The sequence below is a fragment of the Zalophus californianus genome, chromosome 7 (assembly GCF_009762305.2).
Source record: "Zalophus californianus isolate mZalCal1 chromosome 7, mZalCal1.pri.v2, whole genome shotgun sequence".
NCBI classification, from domain to species: domain Eukaryota; kingdom Metazoa; phylum Chordata; class Mammalia; order Carnivora; family Otariidae; genus Zalophus; species Zalophus californianus.
In genome coordinates this window covers 144,074,385-144,096,728 of record NC_045601.1, presented here as the reverse complement: position 1 = coordinate 144,096,728, position 22,344 = coordinate 144,074,385, and the positions used below count along the sequence as shown (strand labels likewise).

At 46.2% G+C, this 22,344-nt stretch overlaps 4 protein-coding genes and 1 pseudogene across 4 annotated transcripts; 3 read left to right on the top strand and 2 right to left on the bottom strand.

Moving 5' to 3' along the window:
* Positions 1-22: 22 nt before the first annotated feature.
* LOC113926879 lies at positions 23-21,340 on the top strand. The gene is given in 4 exon segments (XM_035728455.1): positions 23-934; positions 1,486-1,511; positions 7,726-8,069; positions 20,967-21,340. Coding segments are annotated over 4 exon segments (1,023 nt in total). The 5' UTR covers positions 23-605; the 3' UTR covers positions 21,291-21,340.
* LOC113926893 (histone H2B type 1-C/E/F/G/I) lies at positions 5,373-6,038 on the bottom strand. The gene has a single exon (XM_027602283.2). It carries the CDS (start codon positions 5,915-5,917, stop codon positions 5,537-5,539), a length of 381 nt encoding a protein of 126 aa, XP_027458084.2. The 5' UTR covers positions 5,918-6,038; the 3' UTR covers positions 5,373-5,536.
* On the top strand, positions 6,018-6,935 carry LOC118357156 (histone H2A type 1-E-like). Its single transcript, XM_035728416.1, has one exon. The coding sequence runs from the start codon at positions 6,137-6,139 to the stop codon at positions 6,701-6,703; it is 567 nt and encodes a 188-aa protein (XP_035584309.1). The 5' UTR covers positions 6,018-6,136; the 3' UTR covers positions 6,704-6,935.
* LOC113926872 (histone H2B type 1-C/E/F/G/I) lies at positions 11,307-15,847 on the bottom strand. The gene is made up of 2 exons (XM_027602247.2): positions 15,243-15,847; positions 11,307-12,699 (listed from the first exon to the last, which is right to left on the bottom strand). The coding sequence occupies exon 1, from the start codon at positions 15,630-15,632 to the stop codon at positions 15,252-15,254; it is 381 nt and encodes a 126-aa protein (XP_027458048.1). The 5' UTR covers positions 15,633-15,847; the 3' UTR covers positions 11,307-12,699; positions 15,243-15,251.
* LOC118357191 lies at positions 16,455-17,176 on the top strand (annotated as a pseudogene).
* Positions 21,341-22,344: the final 1,004 nt, after the last annotated feature.

Here is a 22,344-nt window from a genome sequence, read left to right as displayed (position 1 = left end):
GATATATGAGAGAGAATGACAAGCTTTAATCAACAGGGAAGGAAGAGGAAAGCCGGCTAAGGAACGGGCTTCCGCGCGGCGGGCGACCATGCCGCCTCACAGACACTAACCAGGCCCGCGTTCGCCTTTGGGAAGAGCACCCTCCCGGGCTTGGTGATGGAGGTGCCGTCCGGCCGCGTGAGCCCGGGGCGGAGGCTCGCGGCGGGAAGGGCCGGTCCGCGGGCGCAGGGAGGTGGGGGGCGCCGCAGGCCAACGCAGAGGGCGGCGCGATCGCACAAGGCACGCCACGCAGCAGAAGACGGCCAGGGCAAAACGCTCCTTTCTTTAGTCTGACGCAGTTAAAAAGGTCCGACGTTCTCATGTGGGGACCCGGGACGCTCTAGCTGCCCCCGCGGAGGGCACGGTGGCGGAGGGGGAGGGGGAGAGTGTCCGCCGGGGCCCAGCCTCCCGTGACGTCGCCCCGCCCTCCGCGAGGGGCGGGGCCGGGCAGCGGCCGTTCCCGCGTGCGCGCTTCCAGTCTTCAACTAGGTCCGCAATCCGCACACATAAGGAGATTGCCCCAACGGTTTTCGTGCTTTTTTTCGCGATCTCTTAGCGTTGCAGCAATGTCTGGTCGCGGCAAAGGCGGGAAGGGCCTGGGTAAGGGCGGCGCCAAGCGCCACCGCAAGGTGCTGCGCGACAACATCCAGGGCATCACCAAGCCCGCCATCCGGCGGCTGGCCCGGCGCGGCGGCGTCAAGCGCATCTCCGGCCTCATCTATGAGGAGACCCGCGGGGTGCTCAAGGTGTTCCTGGAGAACGTGATCCGGGACGCCGTCACCTACACGGAGCACGCCAAGCGCAAGACGGTCACGGCCATGGACGTGGTCTACGCGCTCAAGCGCCAGGGCCGCACCCTCTACGGCTTCGGGGGCTGAGCGCGCCGGATCCCCCCGTATCTCTAAACACAAAGGCCCTTTTCAGGGCCACCCACTTGTCTCTTGAAAGAGCTGTAGTTAGTCGTCATTCTTTTTTAGCTCTTGACTCGTGTTGGAGTACTTAGGTTCCAAACGGGTTAAGGATGGTTAGTTGCTGTTTGGTGTGAGGCGCTTCTTTGATCGCTTTGTAACTCCGGGAGTTCACTTCATCGTCGGGCTGCGTCGTTGGTTTGCGGCATTCGGGTCTGTCTAAGCCGCGTCCTGAGCGTTTTTATAGCGGCAGAGCAGCTCATTGTTTTCCCCGGGAGCGTTCTCCGTTTTCGACTACTTGCGAGTTGGAGATAGTGCTCGCTCGGTTCTTGAACACTGGAGAGCAGGGACCCCCGGCCGGCAGGTAGCGGGTGAGCCTCCGCCGCCGGGCTCCAGGGCCCAAGATGGCGGGGCGGGCGAGGGACAAAGGGAGCGCGCCGGCGGCGGCGGGGCGGCCGGGGAACAAAGACGAGTTCCCGCGGAGCGGCCGGCCGCGCCCTTCCCGCCGGCTGCGTGGGCCGGACGGCACTGGGGGAAGTGCACTCGCGCCGAGACCTGGCAAGTGTTTAGCATAGCCCCCGAAATTTCCTGACAGTTTGAAAACCTCAAGTAGGTAAGAAGGGTATTACCTGATGAGTGGCATTTTTAAAACCTGTACCTACAGGCATCAGGATATTTCACCCCAAATTACTAAGTGTAGGGAAGGAAATAATCCTCTTCAAGGTCTTCCAGCTGGACTAAAAATTTACATGAGACATTGAACAGGAGAAAAAAATCCAAAGTTTTATTTCCTGCGTGCAGAGGCCCAATAATGAAATTGAGACACAAATGACTGAGGCAGGCAGTTTTTATACTTTTCAGAAGACAGTACATTTGTGAGCAATTGACAAGATTAAAAACGTGTAAATTAACCTTTAATATAACTTTTAATATTAAGGAAAATTTGCTGCACTGACCGTATTTTTCTCACTTTTACAAAGAGTGGGAGAATAGAGAATAAACTGCAAGGACTGGTACTAGCCGTAGAATGAGCAGTTGGAGACTACTGATTTGTTCAGTATTTCAACATTGAGGAAAGTGAATCAGCTCAGCTAATCGGAGAGTGGGGCAGGGTTAAAGCAGATTTCCTGACTCTTTCCCCTATATCTGCTCACTTCCTGTTTTAACCCTTATATTCCATTATTATAAGTAATCCACACATGTTATTAATGAAATATTATGAAGTAATCCATAGAATGAAATTTCTACTTAACATTTTATATTCCAGCAAAGCATCCTATAAATTTTTTTTAAGGCAACCAACAAAGCAAATGTCAACCAATAGGTGGACGAATTGTGACATAATCAGGCATAATCACACAATCTAACATTGCTACGAAAACAAATGAGCTTTAGCCCCATGTGACAACATGGCAACTCATTGTTCCCTGAAAAAAGCAATTCCCAGAAACTAGATGCAGTATAATACTGTGTTGATCCATTTAGGCTAATTATGCTGTGATAAACAATCACCAAATCCCAGCGACTTACTGTGATAAAGGTTTACGTTTTGCTCATAATGTTTATTGACTGTGGGTCATTTATTTGGTGTAAAGATTTCTTATTTTGAGATTATCTGAATTTTCTTTGAGCGTATGAAAGAATAGTTCTTTTATGAAGTGAGACTGATAGGAGTCTTCTAAGTTGTTGGCAATACCACAGCAATCTTTAGGGTGGCCCTAGATTTCCCTAGTCTGGGAATGATTGTGGATGGCAATTTTGTGATTCTCTTCTTGCTTTAAAAGTGCAGCTGCTTTTCTGAAGATGATTCTTCATTCTGGCCAGATACTACAGAGAGGTTAGGCAAAGAGAATTGGAGGCATGGGAACAAAACAGGAATAAAAAGCTCCTAAGAAGCTCTTGTGTGAATTTCCAGGGTCCCTTCCTTGTAGCCCAACTTACTATTAAATGAGGTACCCTTAGTACTAGTGAGACATGAGGAAGTCCCTGGAAAATGAGTCACATGTTGCTTGAATTGCCAGGCAGAGGCAGGGAAGTCACACAGCCTAGGTTGTCTTCAAAAGAGTTCAGGGTAAAGAGATGTTCCAAGGAGGGGTTTAGACTGTTAGAAGGGCGTTAGATTGCTCACACAGCCAGACAAGGAACCCTAACTCGTGTCACTTGCTGGTAGTCATTGTGGCCTACTGCCTTGTTCAAAGCCTCAAGACTCAGATTCTAATATGGGCAGGAACTTCCCTAACACTTGAACCAGAGGCTTTAGCTTCAGCTGATATTTTGGAAGACTTTCCTCTGTGTAGGTACTGTCCTAAATGCTTTACTGTGTTCTTTTACTGATCATCCAGCTATGCCATGTGGTGGTTACTAATTATTATTACCATTTTAGAGATAAGGAAATGCTCACCAACGGCTTAAGGAATTGGCCCAAATTTAGCATTGAAATAGGCCGTCAGGACTGTATCGTGTCCTAAGGGATTCCTCCTTAAGCCACACTTGTATATTTCTTTTCATGTATTGTTTTCGAATGTACTTAAGATTAGCTTTTTGGGGAGCGAGAAACAAATGCCTTAATTACATGTGGGGCTTAGAGAATCGTCACAAGCTCCATTACAAAATTGAGTTACTTATGTAGGAAATGCTTGGGGTTCAGAGCCGATGGCCAAGAAAGAATTCTTGAGCCGTCTTTGGTGCAAAACAGGTGGTTTTATTACAGCAGGGGCACAGGACCCCTGGGCAGGAAGAGCTGCACTTGGGAGCAGTGGCCCATTATATGCTTTCAAGTTGGGAGGGGGTTAGGGACAGCACAAGCCTTCAAGGCATTTTGGAAAGAAGGTTTTCAGGACCTTGAGGGAGCTAACTATTGTTAGGAAAAGGTCATTTATTACTACTTAGTAAAAACTCAGTCATGAGACTCTTCGGATGTGTATCAGTGGATCGTATGCTTGGAGGATGACTGCTAACAGATATCTTGGTGGGGGTAGAGCTAAAGGAAGGTTCCAAGGGAATTTTTATATGTTAAAGTAGACTTACAGGATCCTGGAGGGTTGGGACAATGTTAGGCTAAGATTGCCTTTCGCCCTTAGCAAAGTGTCCACATCAAGGCAGCTGAGCTCCCAGAGGAAGGGCACTCTTCCTGTTTCAAGGACTTGTCAATGGGATGTGAGAAGTAAGGAAATTTAATTTTTTCTTTTGCCTTTGCTTCCCACATCACTTAATGTGCACAGAAATCTGTGTGGGTATTTGCAGATGAAGACAGGAAGCTAATAGGTAGAAAATGAGATTTCTGAGCTCAGTTTCACACTGCCAATGCTCATGGTTTTCCCTCTAGAGCACAGCGCTCAGAAAAGTTAAATTTGCTGTCTGGTAATCCTTAGCTTCCATATTTTGCTATATACTTTGGCTGGTTTAAGAACTGTGCTGTGCATCTAAGAACAAGTGTTATCTCCTGGTCAGTTTTACTTTCATTTTATTCTAATGCTCAATTTTCCCTCTTGAGCCTGTTACCCCATTCCTATGATTGCAGCTGGCATCTATAGCTTGAGAAAAATAGTGTGGAAACAGTCCTTAGGGATTCAGATCCCACTTTTATTTATTTAAGGGGCTACTTAACCTTAATTCCTCAGGTCATTCACTTGTAAAATGGGAGATTCCATTTTGTATGATTGTGATTGTAGGCTGAAATCAGGCGAAGGACAAGCACACGAATGTTCTTTTTAAATCCTCTCCTATAAAATAAAATCCCAGGGAATGAAGATGTGACTGAGAACAAGATCATTCAGGACACGGAGAGGTTTAGAGTTAGGGACTCTTTGGGGCTGAAGAGTGGAGGCTGACAGATTGAGGCAGAAGCCAATCTCCACCCCCCCAACCCCCCCACCCCCCCGCGCAAGGAATCACAGATGGGAGACTTTCACTTGCTTCCTCCCCCTTCAGGTTATCCAGTTGTAGACAGTGTCTCTTAAACCCTTGTATATTAAGCCCGGTAGAATAAACTAGTGGACGAGTTCCCTGACCTTGTCAAAAGTATTTAGCTACGTTAAAAATGTGCGGTGAAAAACCTAGTGGAATTGGAAGGACGTCGGGTGTGAGACCGGCAGAGACCCGCTGTGGTTTAGAAATGCAAGTTGCACAGTACATTGTTCCATTAGATGACACTGTAGCCTCTCGCAAGCTCAAAGCAAGTTAAAAAAAAAAAGGTACTTTCATTTTTCTGAAGAACGCTTACTCCTCTCACTTGTTTTAACTTAACGCTACTCAAGCCCAGGACTGTTTTCCCTGTTACTCCCGATCCAGCCTAATAGGAGGACAAAAAACTGGAAAATGAAAGCTCTCGAGGTGGGGACACTCTAAATATATTGCTCAGTAGCTGAGTAGCGAAGCAGAATGGACTAGTCCCAATTGCTTACAGATTCATTTCTTGGTGATTCTCATGCCCCGGGGCAACTTCTATCCCCAGATTTTATTAGTCCTCGAATGTTAGAATGGATGTTCTTGCCATTTTCTCTAAGCTTGTAAAAGCTACGGCTCTTTAAGTGACAATGTGGGTGGCTCTTAAAAGAGCCTGATGTCACTGGTGCTATGGCAAATTAAGTTTACTTAGAGCTAGTGTACTTGGTGACGGCCTTGGTGCCCTCGGACACGGCGTGCTTGGCCAGCTCCCCGGGCAGCAGCAGGCGCACGGCCGTCTGGATCTCCCGGGACGTGATGGTCGAGCGCTTGTTGTAATGCGCCAGGCGGGACGCCTCGCCCGCGATGCGCTCGAAGATGTCGTTGACGAACGAGTTCATGATGCCCATGGCCTTGGACGAGATGCCGGTGTCGGGGTGCACCTGCTTCAGCACCTTGTACACGTACACCGAGTAGCTCTCCTTGCGGCTGCGCTTGCGCTTCTTGCCGTCCTTCTTCTGCGCCTTGGTCACCGCCTTCTTGGAGCCCTTCTTCGGGGCCGGGGCGGACTTAGCTGGTTCAGGCATCGGACTGAGGGTACAGCGCTTAAACAAAGCGAAAGATATACGCCCACCAGCGAGCGCCCTCCTATTTATTTAGTGTGTATGCAAATTAGGGATAGCAGAATTACGATTTCTGATTGGTCGCCTCAGTATCTTAACCTCTGATAGGCTCCTTGGTTATCCTAAACTCTCATTGGCTCTTTTCCGCTTTAAATAATTTGACCTTGCAACCGGAAACGCCCTATGCAAATTAGGAGCATTTTTGTTTGGGATGTGTCTTTTGATTGGCTAGAATTTGTGTTCGGCCAACGGCATAGGCTGCTTTTCCAAACCGCTGCAGAGTACAATAGTCTAGCTTCTTGGCTTGTGGAGAGCTCGATTCTTTCTTCTTTTTGTTGCATCACAACTGTTCTAGTTATGTCCGGACGCGGCAAGCAAGGCGGCAAGGCTCGCGCCAAGGCCAAGACGCGCTCGTCGCGGGCCGGCCTGCAGTTCCCGGTGGGCCGCGTCCACCGCCTGCTCCGCAAGGGCAACTACGCCGAGCGGGTCGGGGCCGGCGCGCCCGTGTACCTGGCGGCCGTGCTCGAGTACCTGACGGCCGAGATCCTGGAGCTGGCGGGCAACGCGGCGCGCGACAACAAGAAGACGCGCATCATCCCGCGCCACCTGCAGCTGGCCATCCGCAACGACGAGGAGCTCAACAAGCTGCTGGGCCGCGTGACCATCGCGCAGGGCGGCGTCCTGCCCAACATCCAGGCCGTGCTGCTGCCCAAGAAGACCGAGAGCCACCACAAGGCCAAGGGCAAGTGAGCCTACTTGGATACCAGTGTATCCAGTTAAAACCTTTTTCCTCACCCAAAGGCTCTTTTCAGAGCCGTCCACATTTTCACGTAAAAAAGCTCGTAACTGAATAAGTCCTGCTTTTCTATTACATAAGCCTTAAACGGTTAGTGTGGTTAGTAAAACAGTTCACTTACTGCAGTTCATCTTGGCTGTTTAACGTCACTTTGAAGGCGGCCCAGGGAAACGACTTATACAGAGGAAACCTTAGTATGGTAAGCAAGGGTTTAGTAGAGGTGAGACCTAGTTACAGTAATGGTAGTGTTTACAAAACCTGTTTCTAGATGGCCAGGTTCGTTCTGTTCCCTCAATTGTGTTTAGGAAGTAAAAACAGTATGGAAAACAAAAGGGGGTTTAGTTAACTGAACTGCTGTGGAAGGGGTGGTAGCCGGGAATGCCTGAGGACATTACAAGCAGAACTATAGGACCGGAAATCCGCGCGGGTTGTTTCAAAGCTGAATTGAATGAATCATAATACTATTTGGCCATCATAAGGAGGTCAATCACCCTTTGTTGCATAGTGGTGATTGCCCGCGGTCTCCCGGCCAGGCGTTTCACCTGTGGTTTCCCAGAGTGGAGATAGGGGGCAGTCCAGGCGACTCTCAAGGTCCAAGTTCAGTGAAAGTAACCATCTGAGAAAACAAAATACACGTAAGTTCTGAAAGCCTGACCGTCGGAATCTCAGGCCCCATTACGTAGGTCTCCAGAATTGGCATCTTCTCCGATCCCCGGGTGATTTCTTTAGAATTTGAGATGAGTTGAAGCAGAATATTAAGTTCTTGCATTTCTGACTACAACAAAGACGGGATTGGAATGTTGACTAATTCATCCAATCGGAGTCTGTAACAATCCACCAATCATGTCGTTCGCTCTTTAGCCAATGGTTTTATTGCGCGGGACTTTTGAAAAATGCAAGACCAATCAGAAGGTTTCTGAGTATATATAAAGGCAACATTTTCAGGCTTACTCGTCAGCTTAGCTTTTTTCCTTAGCTTTCTTTGAAATGGCTCGCACGAAGCAGACGGCCCGCAAGTCGACCGGCGGCAAGGCCCCGCGCAAGCAGCTGGCCACCAAGGCGGCCCGCAAGAGCGCGCCGGCCACCGGCGGCGTCAAGAAGCCGCACCGCTACCGGCCCGGCACGGTGGCCCTGCGCGAGATCCGGCGCTACCAGAAGTCCACCGAGCTGCTGATCCGCAAGCTGCCGTTCCAGCGGCTGGTGCGCGAGATCGCGCAGGACTTCAAGACCGACCTGCGCTTCCAGAGCTCGGCCGTCATGGCCCTGCAGGAGGCGTGCGAGGCCTACCTGGTGGGGCTCTTCGAGGACACCAACCTGTGCGCCATCCACGCCAAGCGCGTCACCATCATGCCCAAGGACATCCAGCTGGCGCGCCGCATCCGCGGGGAGAGGGCATAAAGCTTTCCCACCAGTGGCTCAATTAACTCAAAAGGCTCTTCTAAGAGCCACCCACTTTTTCCCTAAGATTGCTGTAATCAACATAGAGCCGTCTTAAGGTATTAATGCTTTTTTAAGATGGTTTAAGTTGGTTCCCGATTTTTAGGTGAGTTTTTCAAGGTACTAAGGTTAGTGGGCCGCGTTTGGTTCCAGGATTGTGGGCCTTTACCGAGCTTTCAGCTGTGTCCTAAGTCTTCCCCTTAACAGCTTGAGTTGGAGGAGATAAGCAGAAGTCGCCTGAAGATAGTAACCTCCGGCTCGGAAGTAACAATATATAAGTACCTTCAGGCAGTCTGAGAGGCGCTTTGACCCGGGAAGGGAATGAGCCACTTTGAGGTGGCTTGCCTAGTGCAGGTAATTCTAAGGTTATGTGGGCACAGGTAGAAGGTGAGGTTCTTTATCCACAAGTTTGAACTTGGGTAAAGGTGGCTGAACATTTGCTATTTATCTCTGGTAAGTTCCCACAAATTTGGGCAATGTCTGAAACCTCAATTTGCGCACTTTCCATCTCTATAGTTAAAAGTGAAAGTTTGGGCTTTTCTATAAACCAACCTTTTACGCAAGAATGCAGGCTGCTGGTTGACTTTGAATAATTAGGATTTCTAATGAGCTTTACTGGTAGCAGAGCCTAGGACAGTCATGATGGCTTCTGCGGTCTTTGACTCGTTAAGTGTCTACCCACCAGTGGCTTGGACATCACTTGGGAGCTTGCTAGAGATGAAGATTGTCAGACTCCACCCAGGCCTAGTCAGAATCTACATTGTACCAACTTCACCCCAGGAAGTTAGTGGTTGACACAACTAGTTTTAAGAAGCCCATTTAAAAAATATTTTTGGCCTCATCAAGAAAGCAACCTGTGAACTCTCACAGGAATAAACATTTGTAAACTGCATGTTTATGTCATAGAATTAAATGTTCTCTAAATCAATTGCACATAAGAAGAACCTGGGAAGATAGTTTGATTTTAATAGAAATCAGTGATCTCAATACTGAGTGCACATTACAGACCATTGGATGTTTTATAAAAAATATCTTTGCCTGGGGTCCAATCAGTAGCATTTTAATTGTAGTTTGTGGGAGTGGTCCCAGGCAATAGTAATTATTAAAACTCAGGTGCTTCCAAAAGGTCGCTAGGGTCGAGAACAGATGCTACATAAATACCAGTCTTGTGATTAGCTCCTGTTTGATTTGACTCCAGGTTTAGCAAGGATTTATCTACAGAATCAGGCTTCCTTGTAGCTTGCTTTGATTAGAATGTCCTGCTCTCCAAGAGAGGATTTTTGGCTTGCTCGAGGACTATTAATCGCTGCAATGAATCAAGCAGCATCTGGCTTTTGTAGCAATTTCTGAGGATGGGGCTCATGTGAGTCTATGATGAGAGATGGACCTGCTTTGGGTGATTGACAATGCCGGGTTTTAAGGGATGCTACAAAGAGGAACCTTCTGGGCTTCTTGGCAGACAAACTGTGGAGACCTGCCTATCTTCCCATGGGCACAAAGTCCTGTTTGGGTATTCACCTGGTTTTTCTCCATGGCCATTATTTATTATAAATAAATAATAATCTTTTTTTTTTAGCTATTCATTTTTTTTAACTTTTTAAATTATGTGACATTTGAGAATATATGGACGTAGAAATATTAGTTTCATAAACTCTATGTACCCTGCACCCAGCTTCCACATCATCACTAGCCAAATAGGTTTTATCCATTTCTCGTCCACCCCACTGCCTTGATCATTGTAAAGAAAATGGTATCATTTTCGCTTTCAATATTTTAAAACATGTCCACCATTTAAAAGCCTAATTATGATGCCATGACGATTCCCCCCAACAAACATGTCTTAACATGGGTGAATTTAAAAATTGTATTTACTCCATATATATTTTTGAGAGTTTGCAATGTGCTAGATGCTGTTCTGTGCATTGGGAATATACTCAGAGAGCCATCCTGACAGAATTCTTGGCCCTTGTGGAGTCTACATGTGAGTGGAAGAGGGACAGACAATAAATCAGATAGATACGTGTGGTACGTTAAAGGGTAAGAAGGAGAAAAATAAAGCTAGAATAAGGAGTGTCATGGGGAGTTGAGATTTTTAGATAAGGCCACTAGGAAGACACTGCAATGGGCGGGGCACAGTTGCAGGAACTGAAGGCAGAGAAACAAAGAGAAGCCGGATCAAGTAGGGGCTTGTAGACGTTAGCTCTGAGATGTAAGGCCTTGAAAGGACTTGGACATGGGAACTTCCATGTATTTCTTATATTAGCAGGTTCTGCTTTATATTTAGGTAGTCTCCATTGGGCTCCAGTACAAAAATTAGGGTCCAGTTTTCTTCCTGTTTTGTGCTATCCAGACTTTGAAAATAGAAGCTGACCTTTAGCCTTTATAGTTAGAAAAGAGAAAATCTCTGAAAGTTAGGAGTTAAATGTAATTCATATCCCAGTACTTCAAATTCACTAGTTTTTCTGTTTTGTTTTGTTTTTGCCACAGGCAAAATGTTTACCCTCAGGTAACACACTCCATTTATTTGGATTGCAAATTCAGGATTACAAATGCGAATGTCTTCAGGGTGTAGGCAAGAGGTTCTTCTGTCTGTACTTCACTGGGTCTGTCAGCAGCGGTGTTTCTGGCGGAATCTAAGCCCTCCCATGGCCAGCTGCAGGCTCTGGGTAGCAGCTCCATGTCTGTTATGTCATTTGCCCAAGAGAGGTGTTAACGACACCTGCCGTGGGAATCGTGTAGGTAAAAGAGCCGTGACTTCATTAGTTCAAAAGTGTAATTTGGTGCCTATACACATCATTTTATTTAATCCACACAATAACTCTATGGCTTAGAGACCCTTAGTAGCCCAAATACAATGCTGAAGAAACGGAAGCATAGTGAGGTGAACTACTTCACACAGGGGCTCATTTGAATAATTCAGTCGTGGACTTTATCTCTGGTGCTAAAGAATGGAGGGCCTTTGTGTGTTACCTGCATAATTTAATTTTACTTTATTCATCCATCCATCCATCCATCCAAAACTTTTTGAGCGCTTACTATGTGCCCTGCATTGTTCTAGGTGCCGGAAATAGAGCAGGGAAGTCCATGGGGAAAATTCCCTGTGTAGAGCTCACAGATATTCTGGTTGTGGGAAACAGGAAATAAAAACAGTATTTTTGTAGGTAAAGAGATTAAAGAGATTAAGAAATCAGGCCAAGAAGATTAAGGACTGCCAGGGAGTGGGAGCAATGGGTGGTGGAGGGTTGTTTTAAATGTGTGTGTGGGGGGAACTTCACTACTTAGATGCCACTGAGCAGAGGTGGGACGCCTGGGAGGGAGACAGGTCTGCACACACCTGTGAGAAGATCATTCCACAGAGAAGCTACAGTGATGACTGAACAGATCCTAAGTTGGGAACAAACTCAGGGTCATGGCCACAGGTCTGATAACCAACTAGTTAGAACCAGGGTCTTCTGTTTTCTCAAGCTGGAGTTGCTAGGTAAATTCAGTATTGATTCACATGTTTTTAATATTTTTTAAAAGTATGAGTCCAGGTTCCTGAGCATACCCAATTCGGATGGTGATCCAAGAGGAAAAGGCAGGAATAGATGAGTGTTAATCTCATGGAGGACTGCCAGCCTGATTCAAGGACACCGGTAGTTGAGGACAGTGTATAAATTATGTGGTAATTTATTTAAAATAAAAAGTAAGAGATCTGAGGTTCTAAATAATCACTGTCATCATTTTTCAGAAGAAAGAGTACGTCAACAGAGTGGTTCTGCTTAATGCCTAAGGTCACCCAGCTGGTAAACGACGAAACAAATTTCAGCCCAAGTAGTGGGCCTCAAATCCCTCCAATTTTAAGCATATTTTATTGCTGTTCTGTAGTTGTGTACATTATTTCTTCTATGAAATAATATTTCATGTCCTAGATAACAGAGAACATGCCTGGTTCACCTTTGTGCTTTGATTGAATGATACATCCAGTTGAGTGAGGTAGGCATTTCAGACATGGAAGGCTTTGAGGAACATATCAGGGTATCTCGAAATGAGAGAACAGAGCTTTTTTGCACAAAAGGCAAGACTGACTTTTATAGAGGTTCAGCTCATAAAGAATGCATTGAGAAAATGAGTTGAATGAGTTGAGAAAATCCACCAAGATAAAAGACAGCATAAAAGCCAGAACTGAGGCAGGTAAGACTTGAACTTGTATACCAGATGGTCAGACCTGGAATGTACATTAAAACCAGTGGGCTGTCACTGGATTCCAAACCCAGCCTGACCTTATTCACAGGCCGTGAGTCTGACCATGGAGGCCTTCCTCCACTTTCCAACGTGTTTTCTTCATCTCCCAAGCCTTGCGCTGATTGCACCTAGCTCGATTGGGATTCCCAATAGTGTTGAGCCCTGTTCATCTGAAGTGGAAAATGTGATTCTAACTAGAGTTGTATCATTTTATCTTCTTCTCAACTGAAGCAAGTATTGCCAATATTTATAATTCAGTTGTGTTGCACCAGGAAGCTCCAGGGTCCTCCTGTAGATGTAAGAAATCATCAGTTTCCCTCTTGTCTTATTTATAATATTTATAATTTATAATTACCTACTTAAGTAGGAATTACCTACTTATATGAGCTGTGGCAGGGGCTGCTACACAGTTGTCCCCTGAAACGGGTTTTCCTTTCTTAGCTACTTTTGTGGCTAGTGTGGCCTTGACTATTTGTGGCCAATTGGTATGTTAGCAAAGGCAGAGTTACACCATTCTCAGGATTTCATTAATGGTGGGGGTGCTTCTTTACCCTTTTCTTCCTTCAGGATGGAATGTGAACCAGATAGTTGTGGCTGGAGCAGACATCTTAGACTACAAGGTAGGAAATTACCTACATGTTAGTCTAGCTTGTAGTGTCTTCAAATACACTACAAGGCAGGACATTTCTGAGGCACATGGCCTCCCGTGTAGGCTGACAGTGACTTCCCAAGAGGCCATACCTTTTATGTGGGTGTTGTCTGCAGAGCGCAGATGCGGCTAACGTAGAAGTCACCAATGGGTGGATGATTTAAGACTACATAAATACTGAGTACCTCATCAATATTTGGTGTCTCACAAATATTTGGCACTTCTTGGTCCTTTCCTCTCTTCCTATCTCCGTGTAGCACATGAACTCTCCTTCCTTTTCCATGTGTAACATGTCTTCCAGGCAACTACTTTATGATTTTTAGTAAATACAGCTTTTGAATTATGTCTGTATCTCATAAAATTCCTTGCTTACCTATTTAACACTTCTTAGAAGTTTCTTACTTAGGAGTCACCTACTTAACATTTTTATGAGGTTTTATCCATCAATTTGTTGGTCTTGTCTTGGTCCTCCATGGCAGAATTTAATAGCGGAATGTTCTCAAATACTAGAGCGAACACACCTTACACACAGAGGTAGAGGAGTTCCCTCAGGAGAGTGGGGCCCCATTCCAAGCCTGAGCTACATATCTGTACATGAGAAATCGACTTTTATCTAGTTTATCAGTGACTACTTTAGGTCGTCGGTCACTTCCAAGGATATCTAATACTAATAGGTGTACATAAAAGACACTCCTTAAGAGGATTAATGGACCCGATTTGCTGTGCTAGCATTCCTTTCTGCATTTCAGTAAGATCAGATCCTATATTTTAGTAAAGCACAGCACTAGGACTTCTACAAAATCCCCGTGAACCAAAGATGTGACATGGCTAGATGAAAGTATAACTACATAGCCCCGGTTGTTAACTATAGTCCATAAATACAAATTCTGGGTGTCTTTTTCTGCACATCAATTCTTCTCTCCCTCTTGCGGTCTCCCCTTTCCTTATCATTGTCTCTTACTCCACCTTCCTTCCAGAAGTGCTTTTCAAGATTAAATCCTTTCAGCTTTGGCAATAGAAAGAGGCTTACCCCTTTTGGCCTGTGCGGTTACTTCTCTGCCTTTTGGCTCAGATCGAGGGTAAATGTCCACTCTAGACTGGGAGCCCTGTGAGGTTAAGGATTGCTTCTAGCCTGCTCACTGACCTTTCCCAATACCTGTCACTTTCTGAAACTTAAGAAGCTCTCAATACATGAGCCAATAGACCCACTCCTAGTCCTTCGACTCAACACGTCATTTAGGGAAGAATTTGATCTATGATCCTAGAATACTCCGCACGAACCACCACCCTCCCTGCCCCACACTCCATGACCCAACAGGGAAGTGCCTAGAAGGGTGGACTTCTCAAAAGTGAGAACATAACTGAAGTACTGTGGTTGAGATTAATCTCAAGGTATTCTGTAACTCTATAACTGACACTGTATTGTTAAATGATTCCTATCAAGCCTCTTAAGGGAAGACTACCCAAGCCTGGCTTCTGTGCTGGCTGCTGAAGACATTTCCCCAACCAAGAGAGAGCCTTGCTCTCAGGCTGCTTGCTGCTGCTTTCCCCTTCTCCTTCCTCTTATAAATCCTGTTTAACCTTTCTTCAAAGAAGCCTGAATGCCTCTGTTACTTGCAGAATAAATAGCTACAGTCGAGTGAGTTATTCTTCAAAAGATATCTTTTCTTTTCAGTCGTCTCCCCCTCCACCCCCTTCCATTTACTAGAAAATTATTTTCTCACGCTATCAGGTAGACAGTATCCTATTGTTTTCCACTAAAACAAGTCTCGCACAGCCCCACCAAGCACAGTACGCTCTCTAGACAAGCTTATCTATAAAGGATGCCCAGGATGTATTCAACTCGTCCGGACAATTCAATTTCTCAGTTACAAGTCCTGGAGAAAGTTCTGGCCCAGATGAATTTCATTTTCTGAAATCCTAAACCAAAAGGTCAGCACCTAAAACTGCCTTCCCAGTTTTCAAACAAGTTTTCTTGCTTTGCACTTGCTAGTCTTCTCTGTTCCAGTAAAACAGGCTACTGAGAAAACGAGGATGGGAACGGAACGATGAAGGAGATAGGCACTGTAACTCTGGCACAGGTTCTCCCTAGTATTAAAAAGGTTCACTATTAAAGCTCTTTATGTGAAAGAGTGAGTGGCTCTGAAAAGAGCCTTTGGGTTAGATTAGCTGAAGACGCTTACTTGGCAAGTTCACTTGGAGCTGGTGTACTTGGTGACGGCCTTGGTGCCCTCGGACACGGCGTGCTTGGCCAGCTCCCCGGGCAGCAGCAGGCGCACGGCCGTCTGGATCTCCCGCGACGTGATGGTCGAGCGCTTGTTGTAATGCGCCAGGCGGGACGCCTCGCCCGCGATGCGCTCGAAGATGTCGTTGACGAACGAGTTCATGATGCCCATGGCCTTGGACGAGATGCCGGTGTCGGGGTGCACCTGCTTCAGCACCTTGTACACGTACACCGAGTAGCTCTCCTTGCGGCTGCGCTTGCGCTTCTTGCCGTCCTTCTTCTGCGCCTTGGTCACCGCCTTCTTGGAGCCCTTCTTCGGGGCCGGGGCCGACTTGGCGGGCTCGGGCATAGCGACGCTCGGACACGGAAACCTAATAGAGTGAAAGCTGAGCGCAGGGTTGGCCTACTTTTATATGGCTTGTATGCAAATAGCGGCTTAATCTGTCTTAATGCCTGATTGGAGCAAATCAGCCAGTAGAAACATTTTATGCAAATCAGGAGACTTCAAATCTACTTTTTGATTGGCTGTTTATGTGGCAACAACTCCAGATTCTTTTCTCCGTCAGAAAAAAGTATTTTCAAACTGCAAAAGTTTAATGTCTCGTCAGTAGTACCTGTTTATGAGCCTTGCGTCTTCCTAGATTCCCCCCTAAAGAGACAAAACCCCCTATGCAAATTTATGATCCTGTTTTCCTGCCAAATTGCAGTTACCCGGATACTAAATGAAGGAAAGAGAACACAAATATTAGCTAAATATTTAAATGTTTTCAAAATTATGCCATGGCATTCCCAGTTTGATCAAAGTCGGCAAAATTTAAGCTTTCAGAATCAGAGGATCGTCACATTTAAACAGAGGTGCGATTTTTATGTTCCCTAAAAACGGTGTCTGTAAGTGTTGTCTGTGTTTGTTAACTGTGTTCCGAGTTACGGAATAGGGTGTTCCCATTGCTAAAATAAAACGTTTCTTCAAAGTCAGAAGCTTTGAGAAATGATGAAGGACGAAACTGGACTGGGTCAATCACGTCCAAGAACAGAGCTTCTGACCTGTAAATTTTCATTTTCATCTCTTCCCAAATTTAATCCCCAAAGAAGGTGATTAAAACAAAACCAGTTAAGGAACTGTAAAACAAAATACAGGCTGGGTAATGGACGCAGAATTATAAATGAGAAGATGTCTTTCAACATCAGACTTTCTCAAGTGAGTCCCGGTAGCCAATCACAAGGCCCATCAAGTTACTTAATTCACGGCGCGGAATTTGAAGATTCGGACCAATCAGGAGGACGTTGCCTTTATAAATAAGACCCGGAGCAAAAGCATTACCAGTTACAAACCGTGCTTGCAATATCTCGTCATGGCTCGCACGAAGCAGACGGCCCGCAAGTCGACCGGCGGCAAGGCCCCGCGCAAGCAGCTGGCCACCAAGGCGGCCCGCAAGAGCGCGCCGGCCACCGGCGGCGTCAAGAAGCCGCACCGCTACCGGCCCGGCACGGTGGCCCTGCGCGAGATCCGGCGCTACCAGAAGTCCACCGAGCTGCTGATCCGCAAGCTGCCGTTCCAGCGGCTGGTGCGCGAGATCGCGCAGGACTTCAAGACCGACCTGCGCTTCCAGAGCTCGGCCGTGATGGCCCTGCAGGAGGCGTGCGAGGCCTACCTGGTGGGGCTCTTCGAGGACACCAACCTGTGCGCCATCCACGCCAAGCGCGTCACCATCATGCCCAAGGACATCCAGCTGGCGCGCCGCATCCGCGGGGAGAGGGCGTAAGTTCTCAGGAAGGAACGCAAACTATCAACCCAAAGGCTCTTTTCAGAGCCACCTACAGTTTGCTTGAAGAGCTGTGCCGCAACAGAACAGAATCTCCGCACTCCCCGTATCCCCCTTGTCACCGCTAGGGTCAGAGGCGGTGCCAGTGCGCGTTCGCGGGCTGCCCACCTCGCGACTCCGGCCTCCGCCGGAACACTAGCCAAACCTCGCGATCCTTCCCTTGACAACCGGTGTGAATCAGGCCGATTGCGCTGCGTTCCCCAGCAGAGGGTGTTATTAGACAAGTCTTGGCTTTTTCTTGGAGCCGTCCGTATAGTTGAGTGTATTTAAAGTGGCTCATAAAACCACCGCGGACTTGGGTACTTTCAGCTGAACTACAAAATAATGTAGCGACAAGTTACAACATCCAGTCCTGAAAACAATGGCTCCCGGTTTGGGAAATCTACGGAGCGTGCTGTCAAAACCTGACCCACAGCTAGCCAGGGCCTATCTACAAGGGCAGCAGTTCATGATACATTCAGCCGGCCATATTAATACGTAATTAAGACTGCAACTTGCCAGGAATCCAGGCATGGGTTTCCACATTTCATTCTGATAGGAGAAAGGACGGGTCCTTGAGCAACCTGGAAAGCATCCTACGGGGTTTACCATGTTTGGTGGGTCATGCGCACACCGGTGTTCAAGACCCCACGCGGAGTGGTGCATGAGAGCAGTTTGGTGGCCATCCATTTCTTTCTTGACTGAGCAATACGTCCTATAGTTACAGTACTCAACTTTTCTGTACTGGGTTCCACAGAATTTGAGACCCAGCTTGGAGGGGTACTAGCAGCAGCCTGTCTGGTACAGCTGGGCAGGGCACCACTACCAAACGTGGGGCCTGGAGTAATAGCTGAGTATATGCACACCAGGAATTCAGAGCTTGTAGCTGCTCATAACTAAAAAGTCAAGATTGTGCAGAATGTGAGAAACATGATGTAGTTAGTCATTAAGGCAGAACCCAGCCCTTGCACAGGTGGTGGTGCATAAGCCATTATTAATCCTCAGAGAACCAAAGAGGCAACAGCTCCCAACGTTTCCTCCAACAAATTCAGAATCCTGTGACAAACCCTAGAGCCATGGAGGATTTGTCCATCAGTCAGGTTTCACAGACATTAGTTGTGGGAACTCCTAGCCTCATCCCGGGTTTATCCCTCGCTGTGGGGATTACTAAACACTGGAGGCTTTTCGGGAACTAAGTGAACAGCTCTGCACATCAGTGAAAACCCAAGTCCCATGGCAGGAACCACAGGACGGGCATACCAGCAGTTTATTCAACAAACATTGGAGGCTCTTGGTGGGATAAATCATTAGCTACAGAACCCAGAAGTCACATTTCAGAAACAACTGAATATGCTGCTTGATGCAATATTTTGGAACCTTGAAGCAAACTTGCACATGATAATAGCAACACCATGTGATTTCTTTGAGACTACTGAAAGAGTTATAAGGCTCCCAGTCTTCACAACAGTACTTTTGCATTTTAAAAAATGTAATTTTAAGGTGGAATTCAGGAAACACAAAACAAAACTGGCAAGGACAGGGTGGGTGGGGACACAAAACAAAAATGTTGTACATGAAAGGTCATAACAGCTTTATTTGCAAAAGCCCTAAATCAGAAACAACTTAATGTCTTTCAGTGGGTGAATGGTTAAATAGATTTTCATGCATCCATGCGTGGAAGCCTACTCAGCAACAAAAGGGGGGCTGGTGATGCACACAACTGCGATGGATCTCAAGGGCATCATGCTTAGCGGGGAAAAAAAAAACTACTGGGGAGGAAAAGCTTTCCCTCGTAGGTTCTTTGGCTGCAAACTGATATAAAAACAGATTAACAGGAGAAAATTTTAATTATGTGTGTATTGGAGCCCCATAAGAATATGAGACCCCAGGATAAGTCTGTCGGTAGATATTCATATGACCCCCGGAGCTAAAGAATGGGATAGGGACCTGGGGCTTCAGAGGGAGAGGGCCACCTATAGGTGTTTCAGATAAAAATTGTCTCTGCTAACAGCTCTCTTTCTGGGCCAGGTCCCCTCTCTAAAATTTTCTAGGTAGTTAAGGGAGAGGTAAACGTTTCTCTTGAGTTTGCTGGGTCTTGATTGCCTTCAGTTCAAAATAACCCACGTGCCAAAGCAGCACATTTTGGGGTCACATATACTGCTCCCCCTCAAAGTCATTTTCAAAAGGTCACGTGTTACATTATTCATTTAGATAACATTCTCAGAATGACACAAACCAGAGATGGATAACAGATTAATGATTGCCACAGGACAGGGAAAACGTGTATGGATGTAATATAAAGGGGTAACAAGGAGTTCCTTGGTGATGTTGGAAACGTGTTGTATCAGCGCTGCAGTGGTATTTATGTGAATCTATACACGTGGGGTAAAATTGCATAGGGCTACACACCCACAAAGACAAATGAGTGCATGGTAAGACCCTAAGAGTTGAAAAGCCCTGTTGTCTAGGTAACAGTATTTTGCCAATATCAATTACCTGGCTTGGATATTGCAATATACACCGGTTATGTGGGATGTGACCATTAGAGGGAATTAGTTTAAGGGGCCTCTCGGTACTACTGTTGCAACTTAACAACAAGGTAAACTTTGCAACTACTGTTGCAAAATAACAAGGTGAAAAAAAAAGCTGCTGGACAATTCTTTAACAATTGCTACTTTGCATTGCTGGGATTCCATGGTTTGTTTAAGAAAATAATGTGATTTTTTTTTCCACAAACAGCAGTTTTTTTTGCTTTCTTCTGGCTGTTCTAGTGGTGACATGCCCATCGGGCTGATGTTTGGTTCATTCATGTTGGTATGTGACGTTTTACATCTTGCTGCCCCTGCCTCAAAAGTAAATTGAATTTCAGAATTTGATATTCCTAATCTCAAATTTTCTGATGGGGTATACTTGGCCAAGCTAATCCATGCTCTTTTAGAATACTTTACTTGGTACATCGTAAGTATGCAATAAAAATCACTTCTTACTTGAAAATTCTGTTTATTCTAAGGACATCATTCATATTTTCTTAAAGCTAAACTCCCCCGTAACTAGCTCAACACATATATTTTTCATTAGAGTTCACGACAGCTTTGCTTGTGTTTCACGCACTAAGCCCAGAAAAGGGCTCTCCACCTTTTGTCCTCCACAGGAGAAAAACAGGGCCTTAGCCCCTGACAATTTACACTTTTCCTCTGCAACCCTTCATTGTTGAAATAAATATGCTTAATTTGTATGGATAAAGCACACAGTACATACTAGTGTTATATTGGAAATGTTTTGAAATCCTTCCATGCTCTTCAGTCTTATATTTAAATACATTGTTTTTAAGAACGGAATTCCTGGGCGATATGAATTTATTGTTCACGAACTAGATGCCAGTCATTTTGCTTATAATTACTCACTTACCAACAACTGCTCTTCCTTCTTACTGCAAGTCTCTTGAAACTCAAGTAGACAAACAGACAAGTTCAATGTTACAGTTTGAAAGCTGCCACTCACTGATCCGAACCTGAAGCCTGGCCTGGTTGCTCCACAATATATTGACGAACTCCTTTGTTTCTTGGGTTTTGGGCTTGTTTAAATTCCAGTGTAGCAAACGATCCAAGAATATATATGGAAAAGATAAATCTTTAAACACATGTACATATATACGAAGGAGGTCATTTCTTTTGTGTACATGTCTGAAACTTGTGTTTAGAGGTTCTTATTTTCTAAATACCAGTAAATCTCCCTACCCCGTGTCTACTTTAGGCCTTAGAAGCAAGGGCGCGAGGACTTCGAGTGATTTCCTAACTTTTCCGGTGTTTTGGTTTTCACAAAGTTCTGTACAATTGTTACAAAAGGGGCTGGTATTAAGCTCCTTCGACTGTTATTCCCAGTGAGTACTTACTGTGTCTGGCCGCGGCAAGGGCGGGAAGGGCCTGGGCAAGGGTGGCGCCAAGCGCCACCGCAAGGTGCTGCGCGACAACATCCAGGGCATCACCAAGCCCGCCATCCGGCGGCTGGCCCGGCGCGGCGGCGTCAAGCGCATCTCCGGCCTCATCTACGAGGAGACCCGCGGGGTGCTCAAGGTGTTCCTGGAGAACGTGATCCGGGACGCCGTCACCTACACGGAGCACGCCAAGCGCAAGACGGTCACGGCCATGGACGTGGTCTACGCGCTCAAGCGCCAGGGCCGCACCCTCTACGGCTTCGGGGGCTGAGCATTCCCATCTCCCCACCGGAACGCTGCGATTCTCAACCAAAGGCCCTTTTCAGGGCCACCTGCTCTTTCTACTAAGGAGCTCTCACTTGCCCCTGGGTGCTGCTCTGTGGGGGTGGGGTGGGGTGGGGTGGGGTGGGGTGGGGGTGGTTTGGTACAAACGTTGAAACTTCATGGGCACAACTCTCTCCTAATGCTGTTGGGTGTCCATAGCAGCCGCTGCGAATGTAGCATCGAACACTTTCAGGATCGACAGGCGGGAAGCGGTTAAATTTGGTGATACAGCAGGTAGTGAAACGGTGGGTTAGACAGGTTGGTAGATTAGGAATCTTTTGGGCTGCCTCCAGACACCACAGATCTAACTGCCACACTCCCTCTTTAAGGTGGCTATACTAAAGTTTAACAAAGTATACGAGAATGTTTTCTCTAGTGTTACAGTTTTTATTTTTTCAATATACATTTGTGTGTGTGTGTGGTTGGGAGGTGGGTTCTCCCAGCCATATTATGCTCTGCCGAGTCAGATCTGTTAGCTCTAGAATAAAAACAGTAATGAGCATAAACCTTAGCCTATGCGGTGTTGAATGCATTTGTTCCACAGAATTTTTGTCTTATGTCAAACCCATTTTTGATGAGATGGTCAAAGATTATCAATGCTAAAATCTTTTGGAAAAAAGCTGGGGAACACTAGATTCAAATGGTGTCAAAGTATCTCCAAACAACGTTATTTGCAAAGGGAAAAAATATCTTTACAGTGGAGCAATGCTTCCCCCACCCCCCACCACTGCGTGTTAGCTAAGTGTCTAATTTAGTAGGACTAAAAGTAACCGACCACCTGTGTGCCTTCCCTTGTGCACGATAAATATAGAGCATCACCTTTGACAAAGGTGTAAGAATCTAATCATGCCTCAGGAGAGTACAGGGGATAAAGGAGCCAGTTAAACACCATCACAAGGAGAAAACATCAAACCAGAACGTGAGACATTATATAACACAATTAGTCTGGTTTCTCCCAAAATCAGTCATAACAAAACCGTGGAGGAGTGTTCAAGACTGAA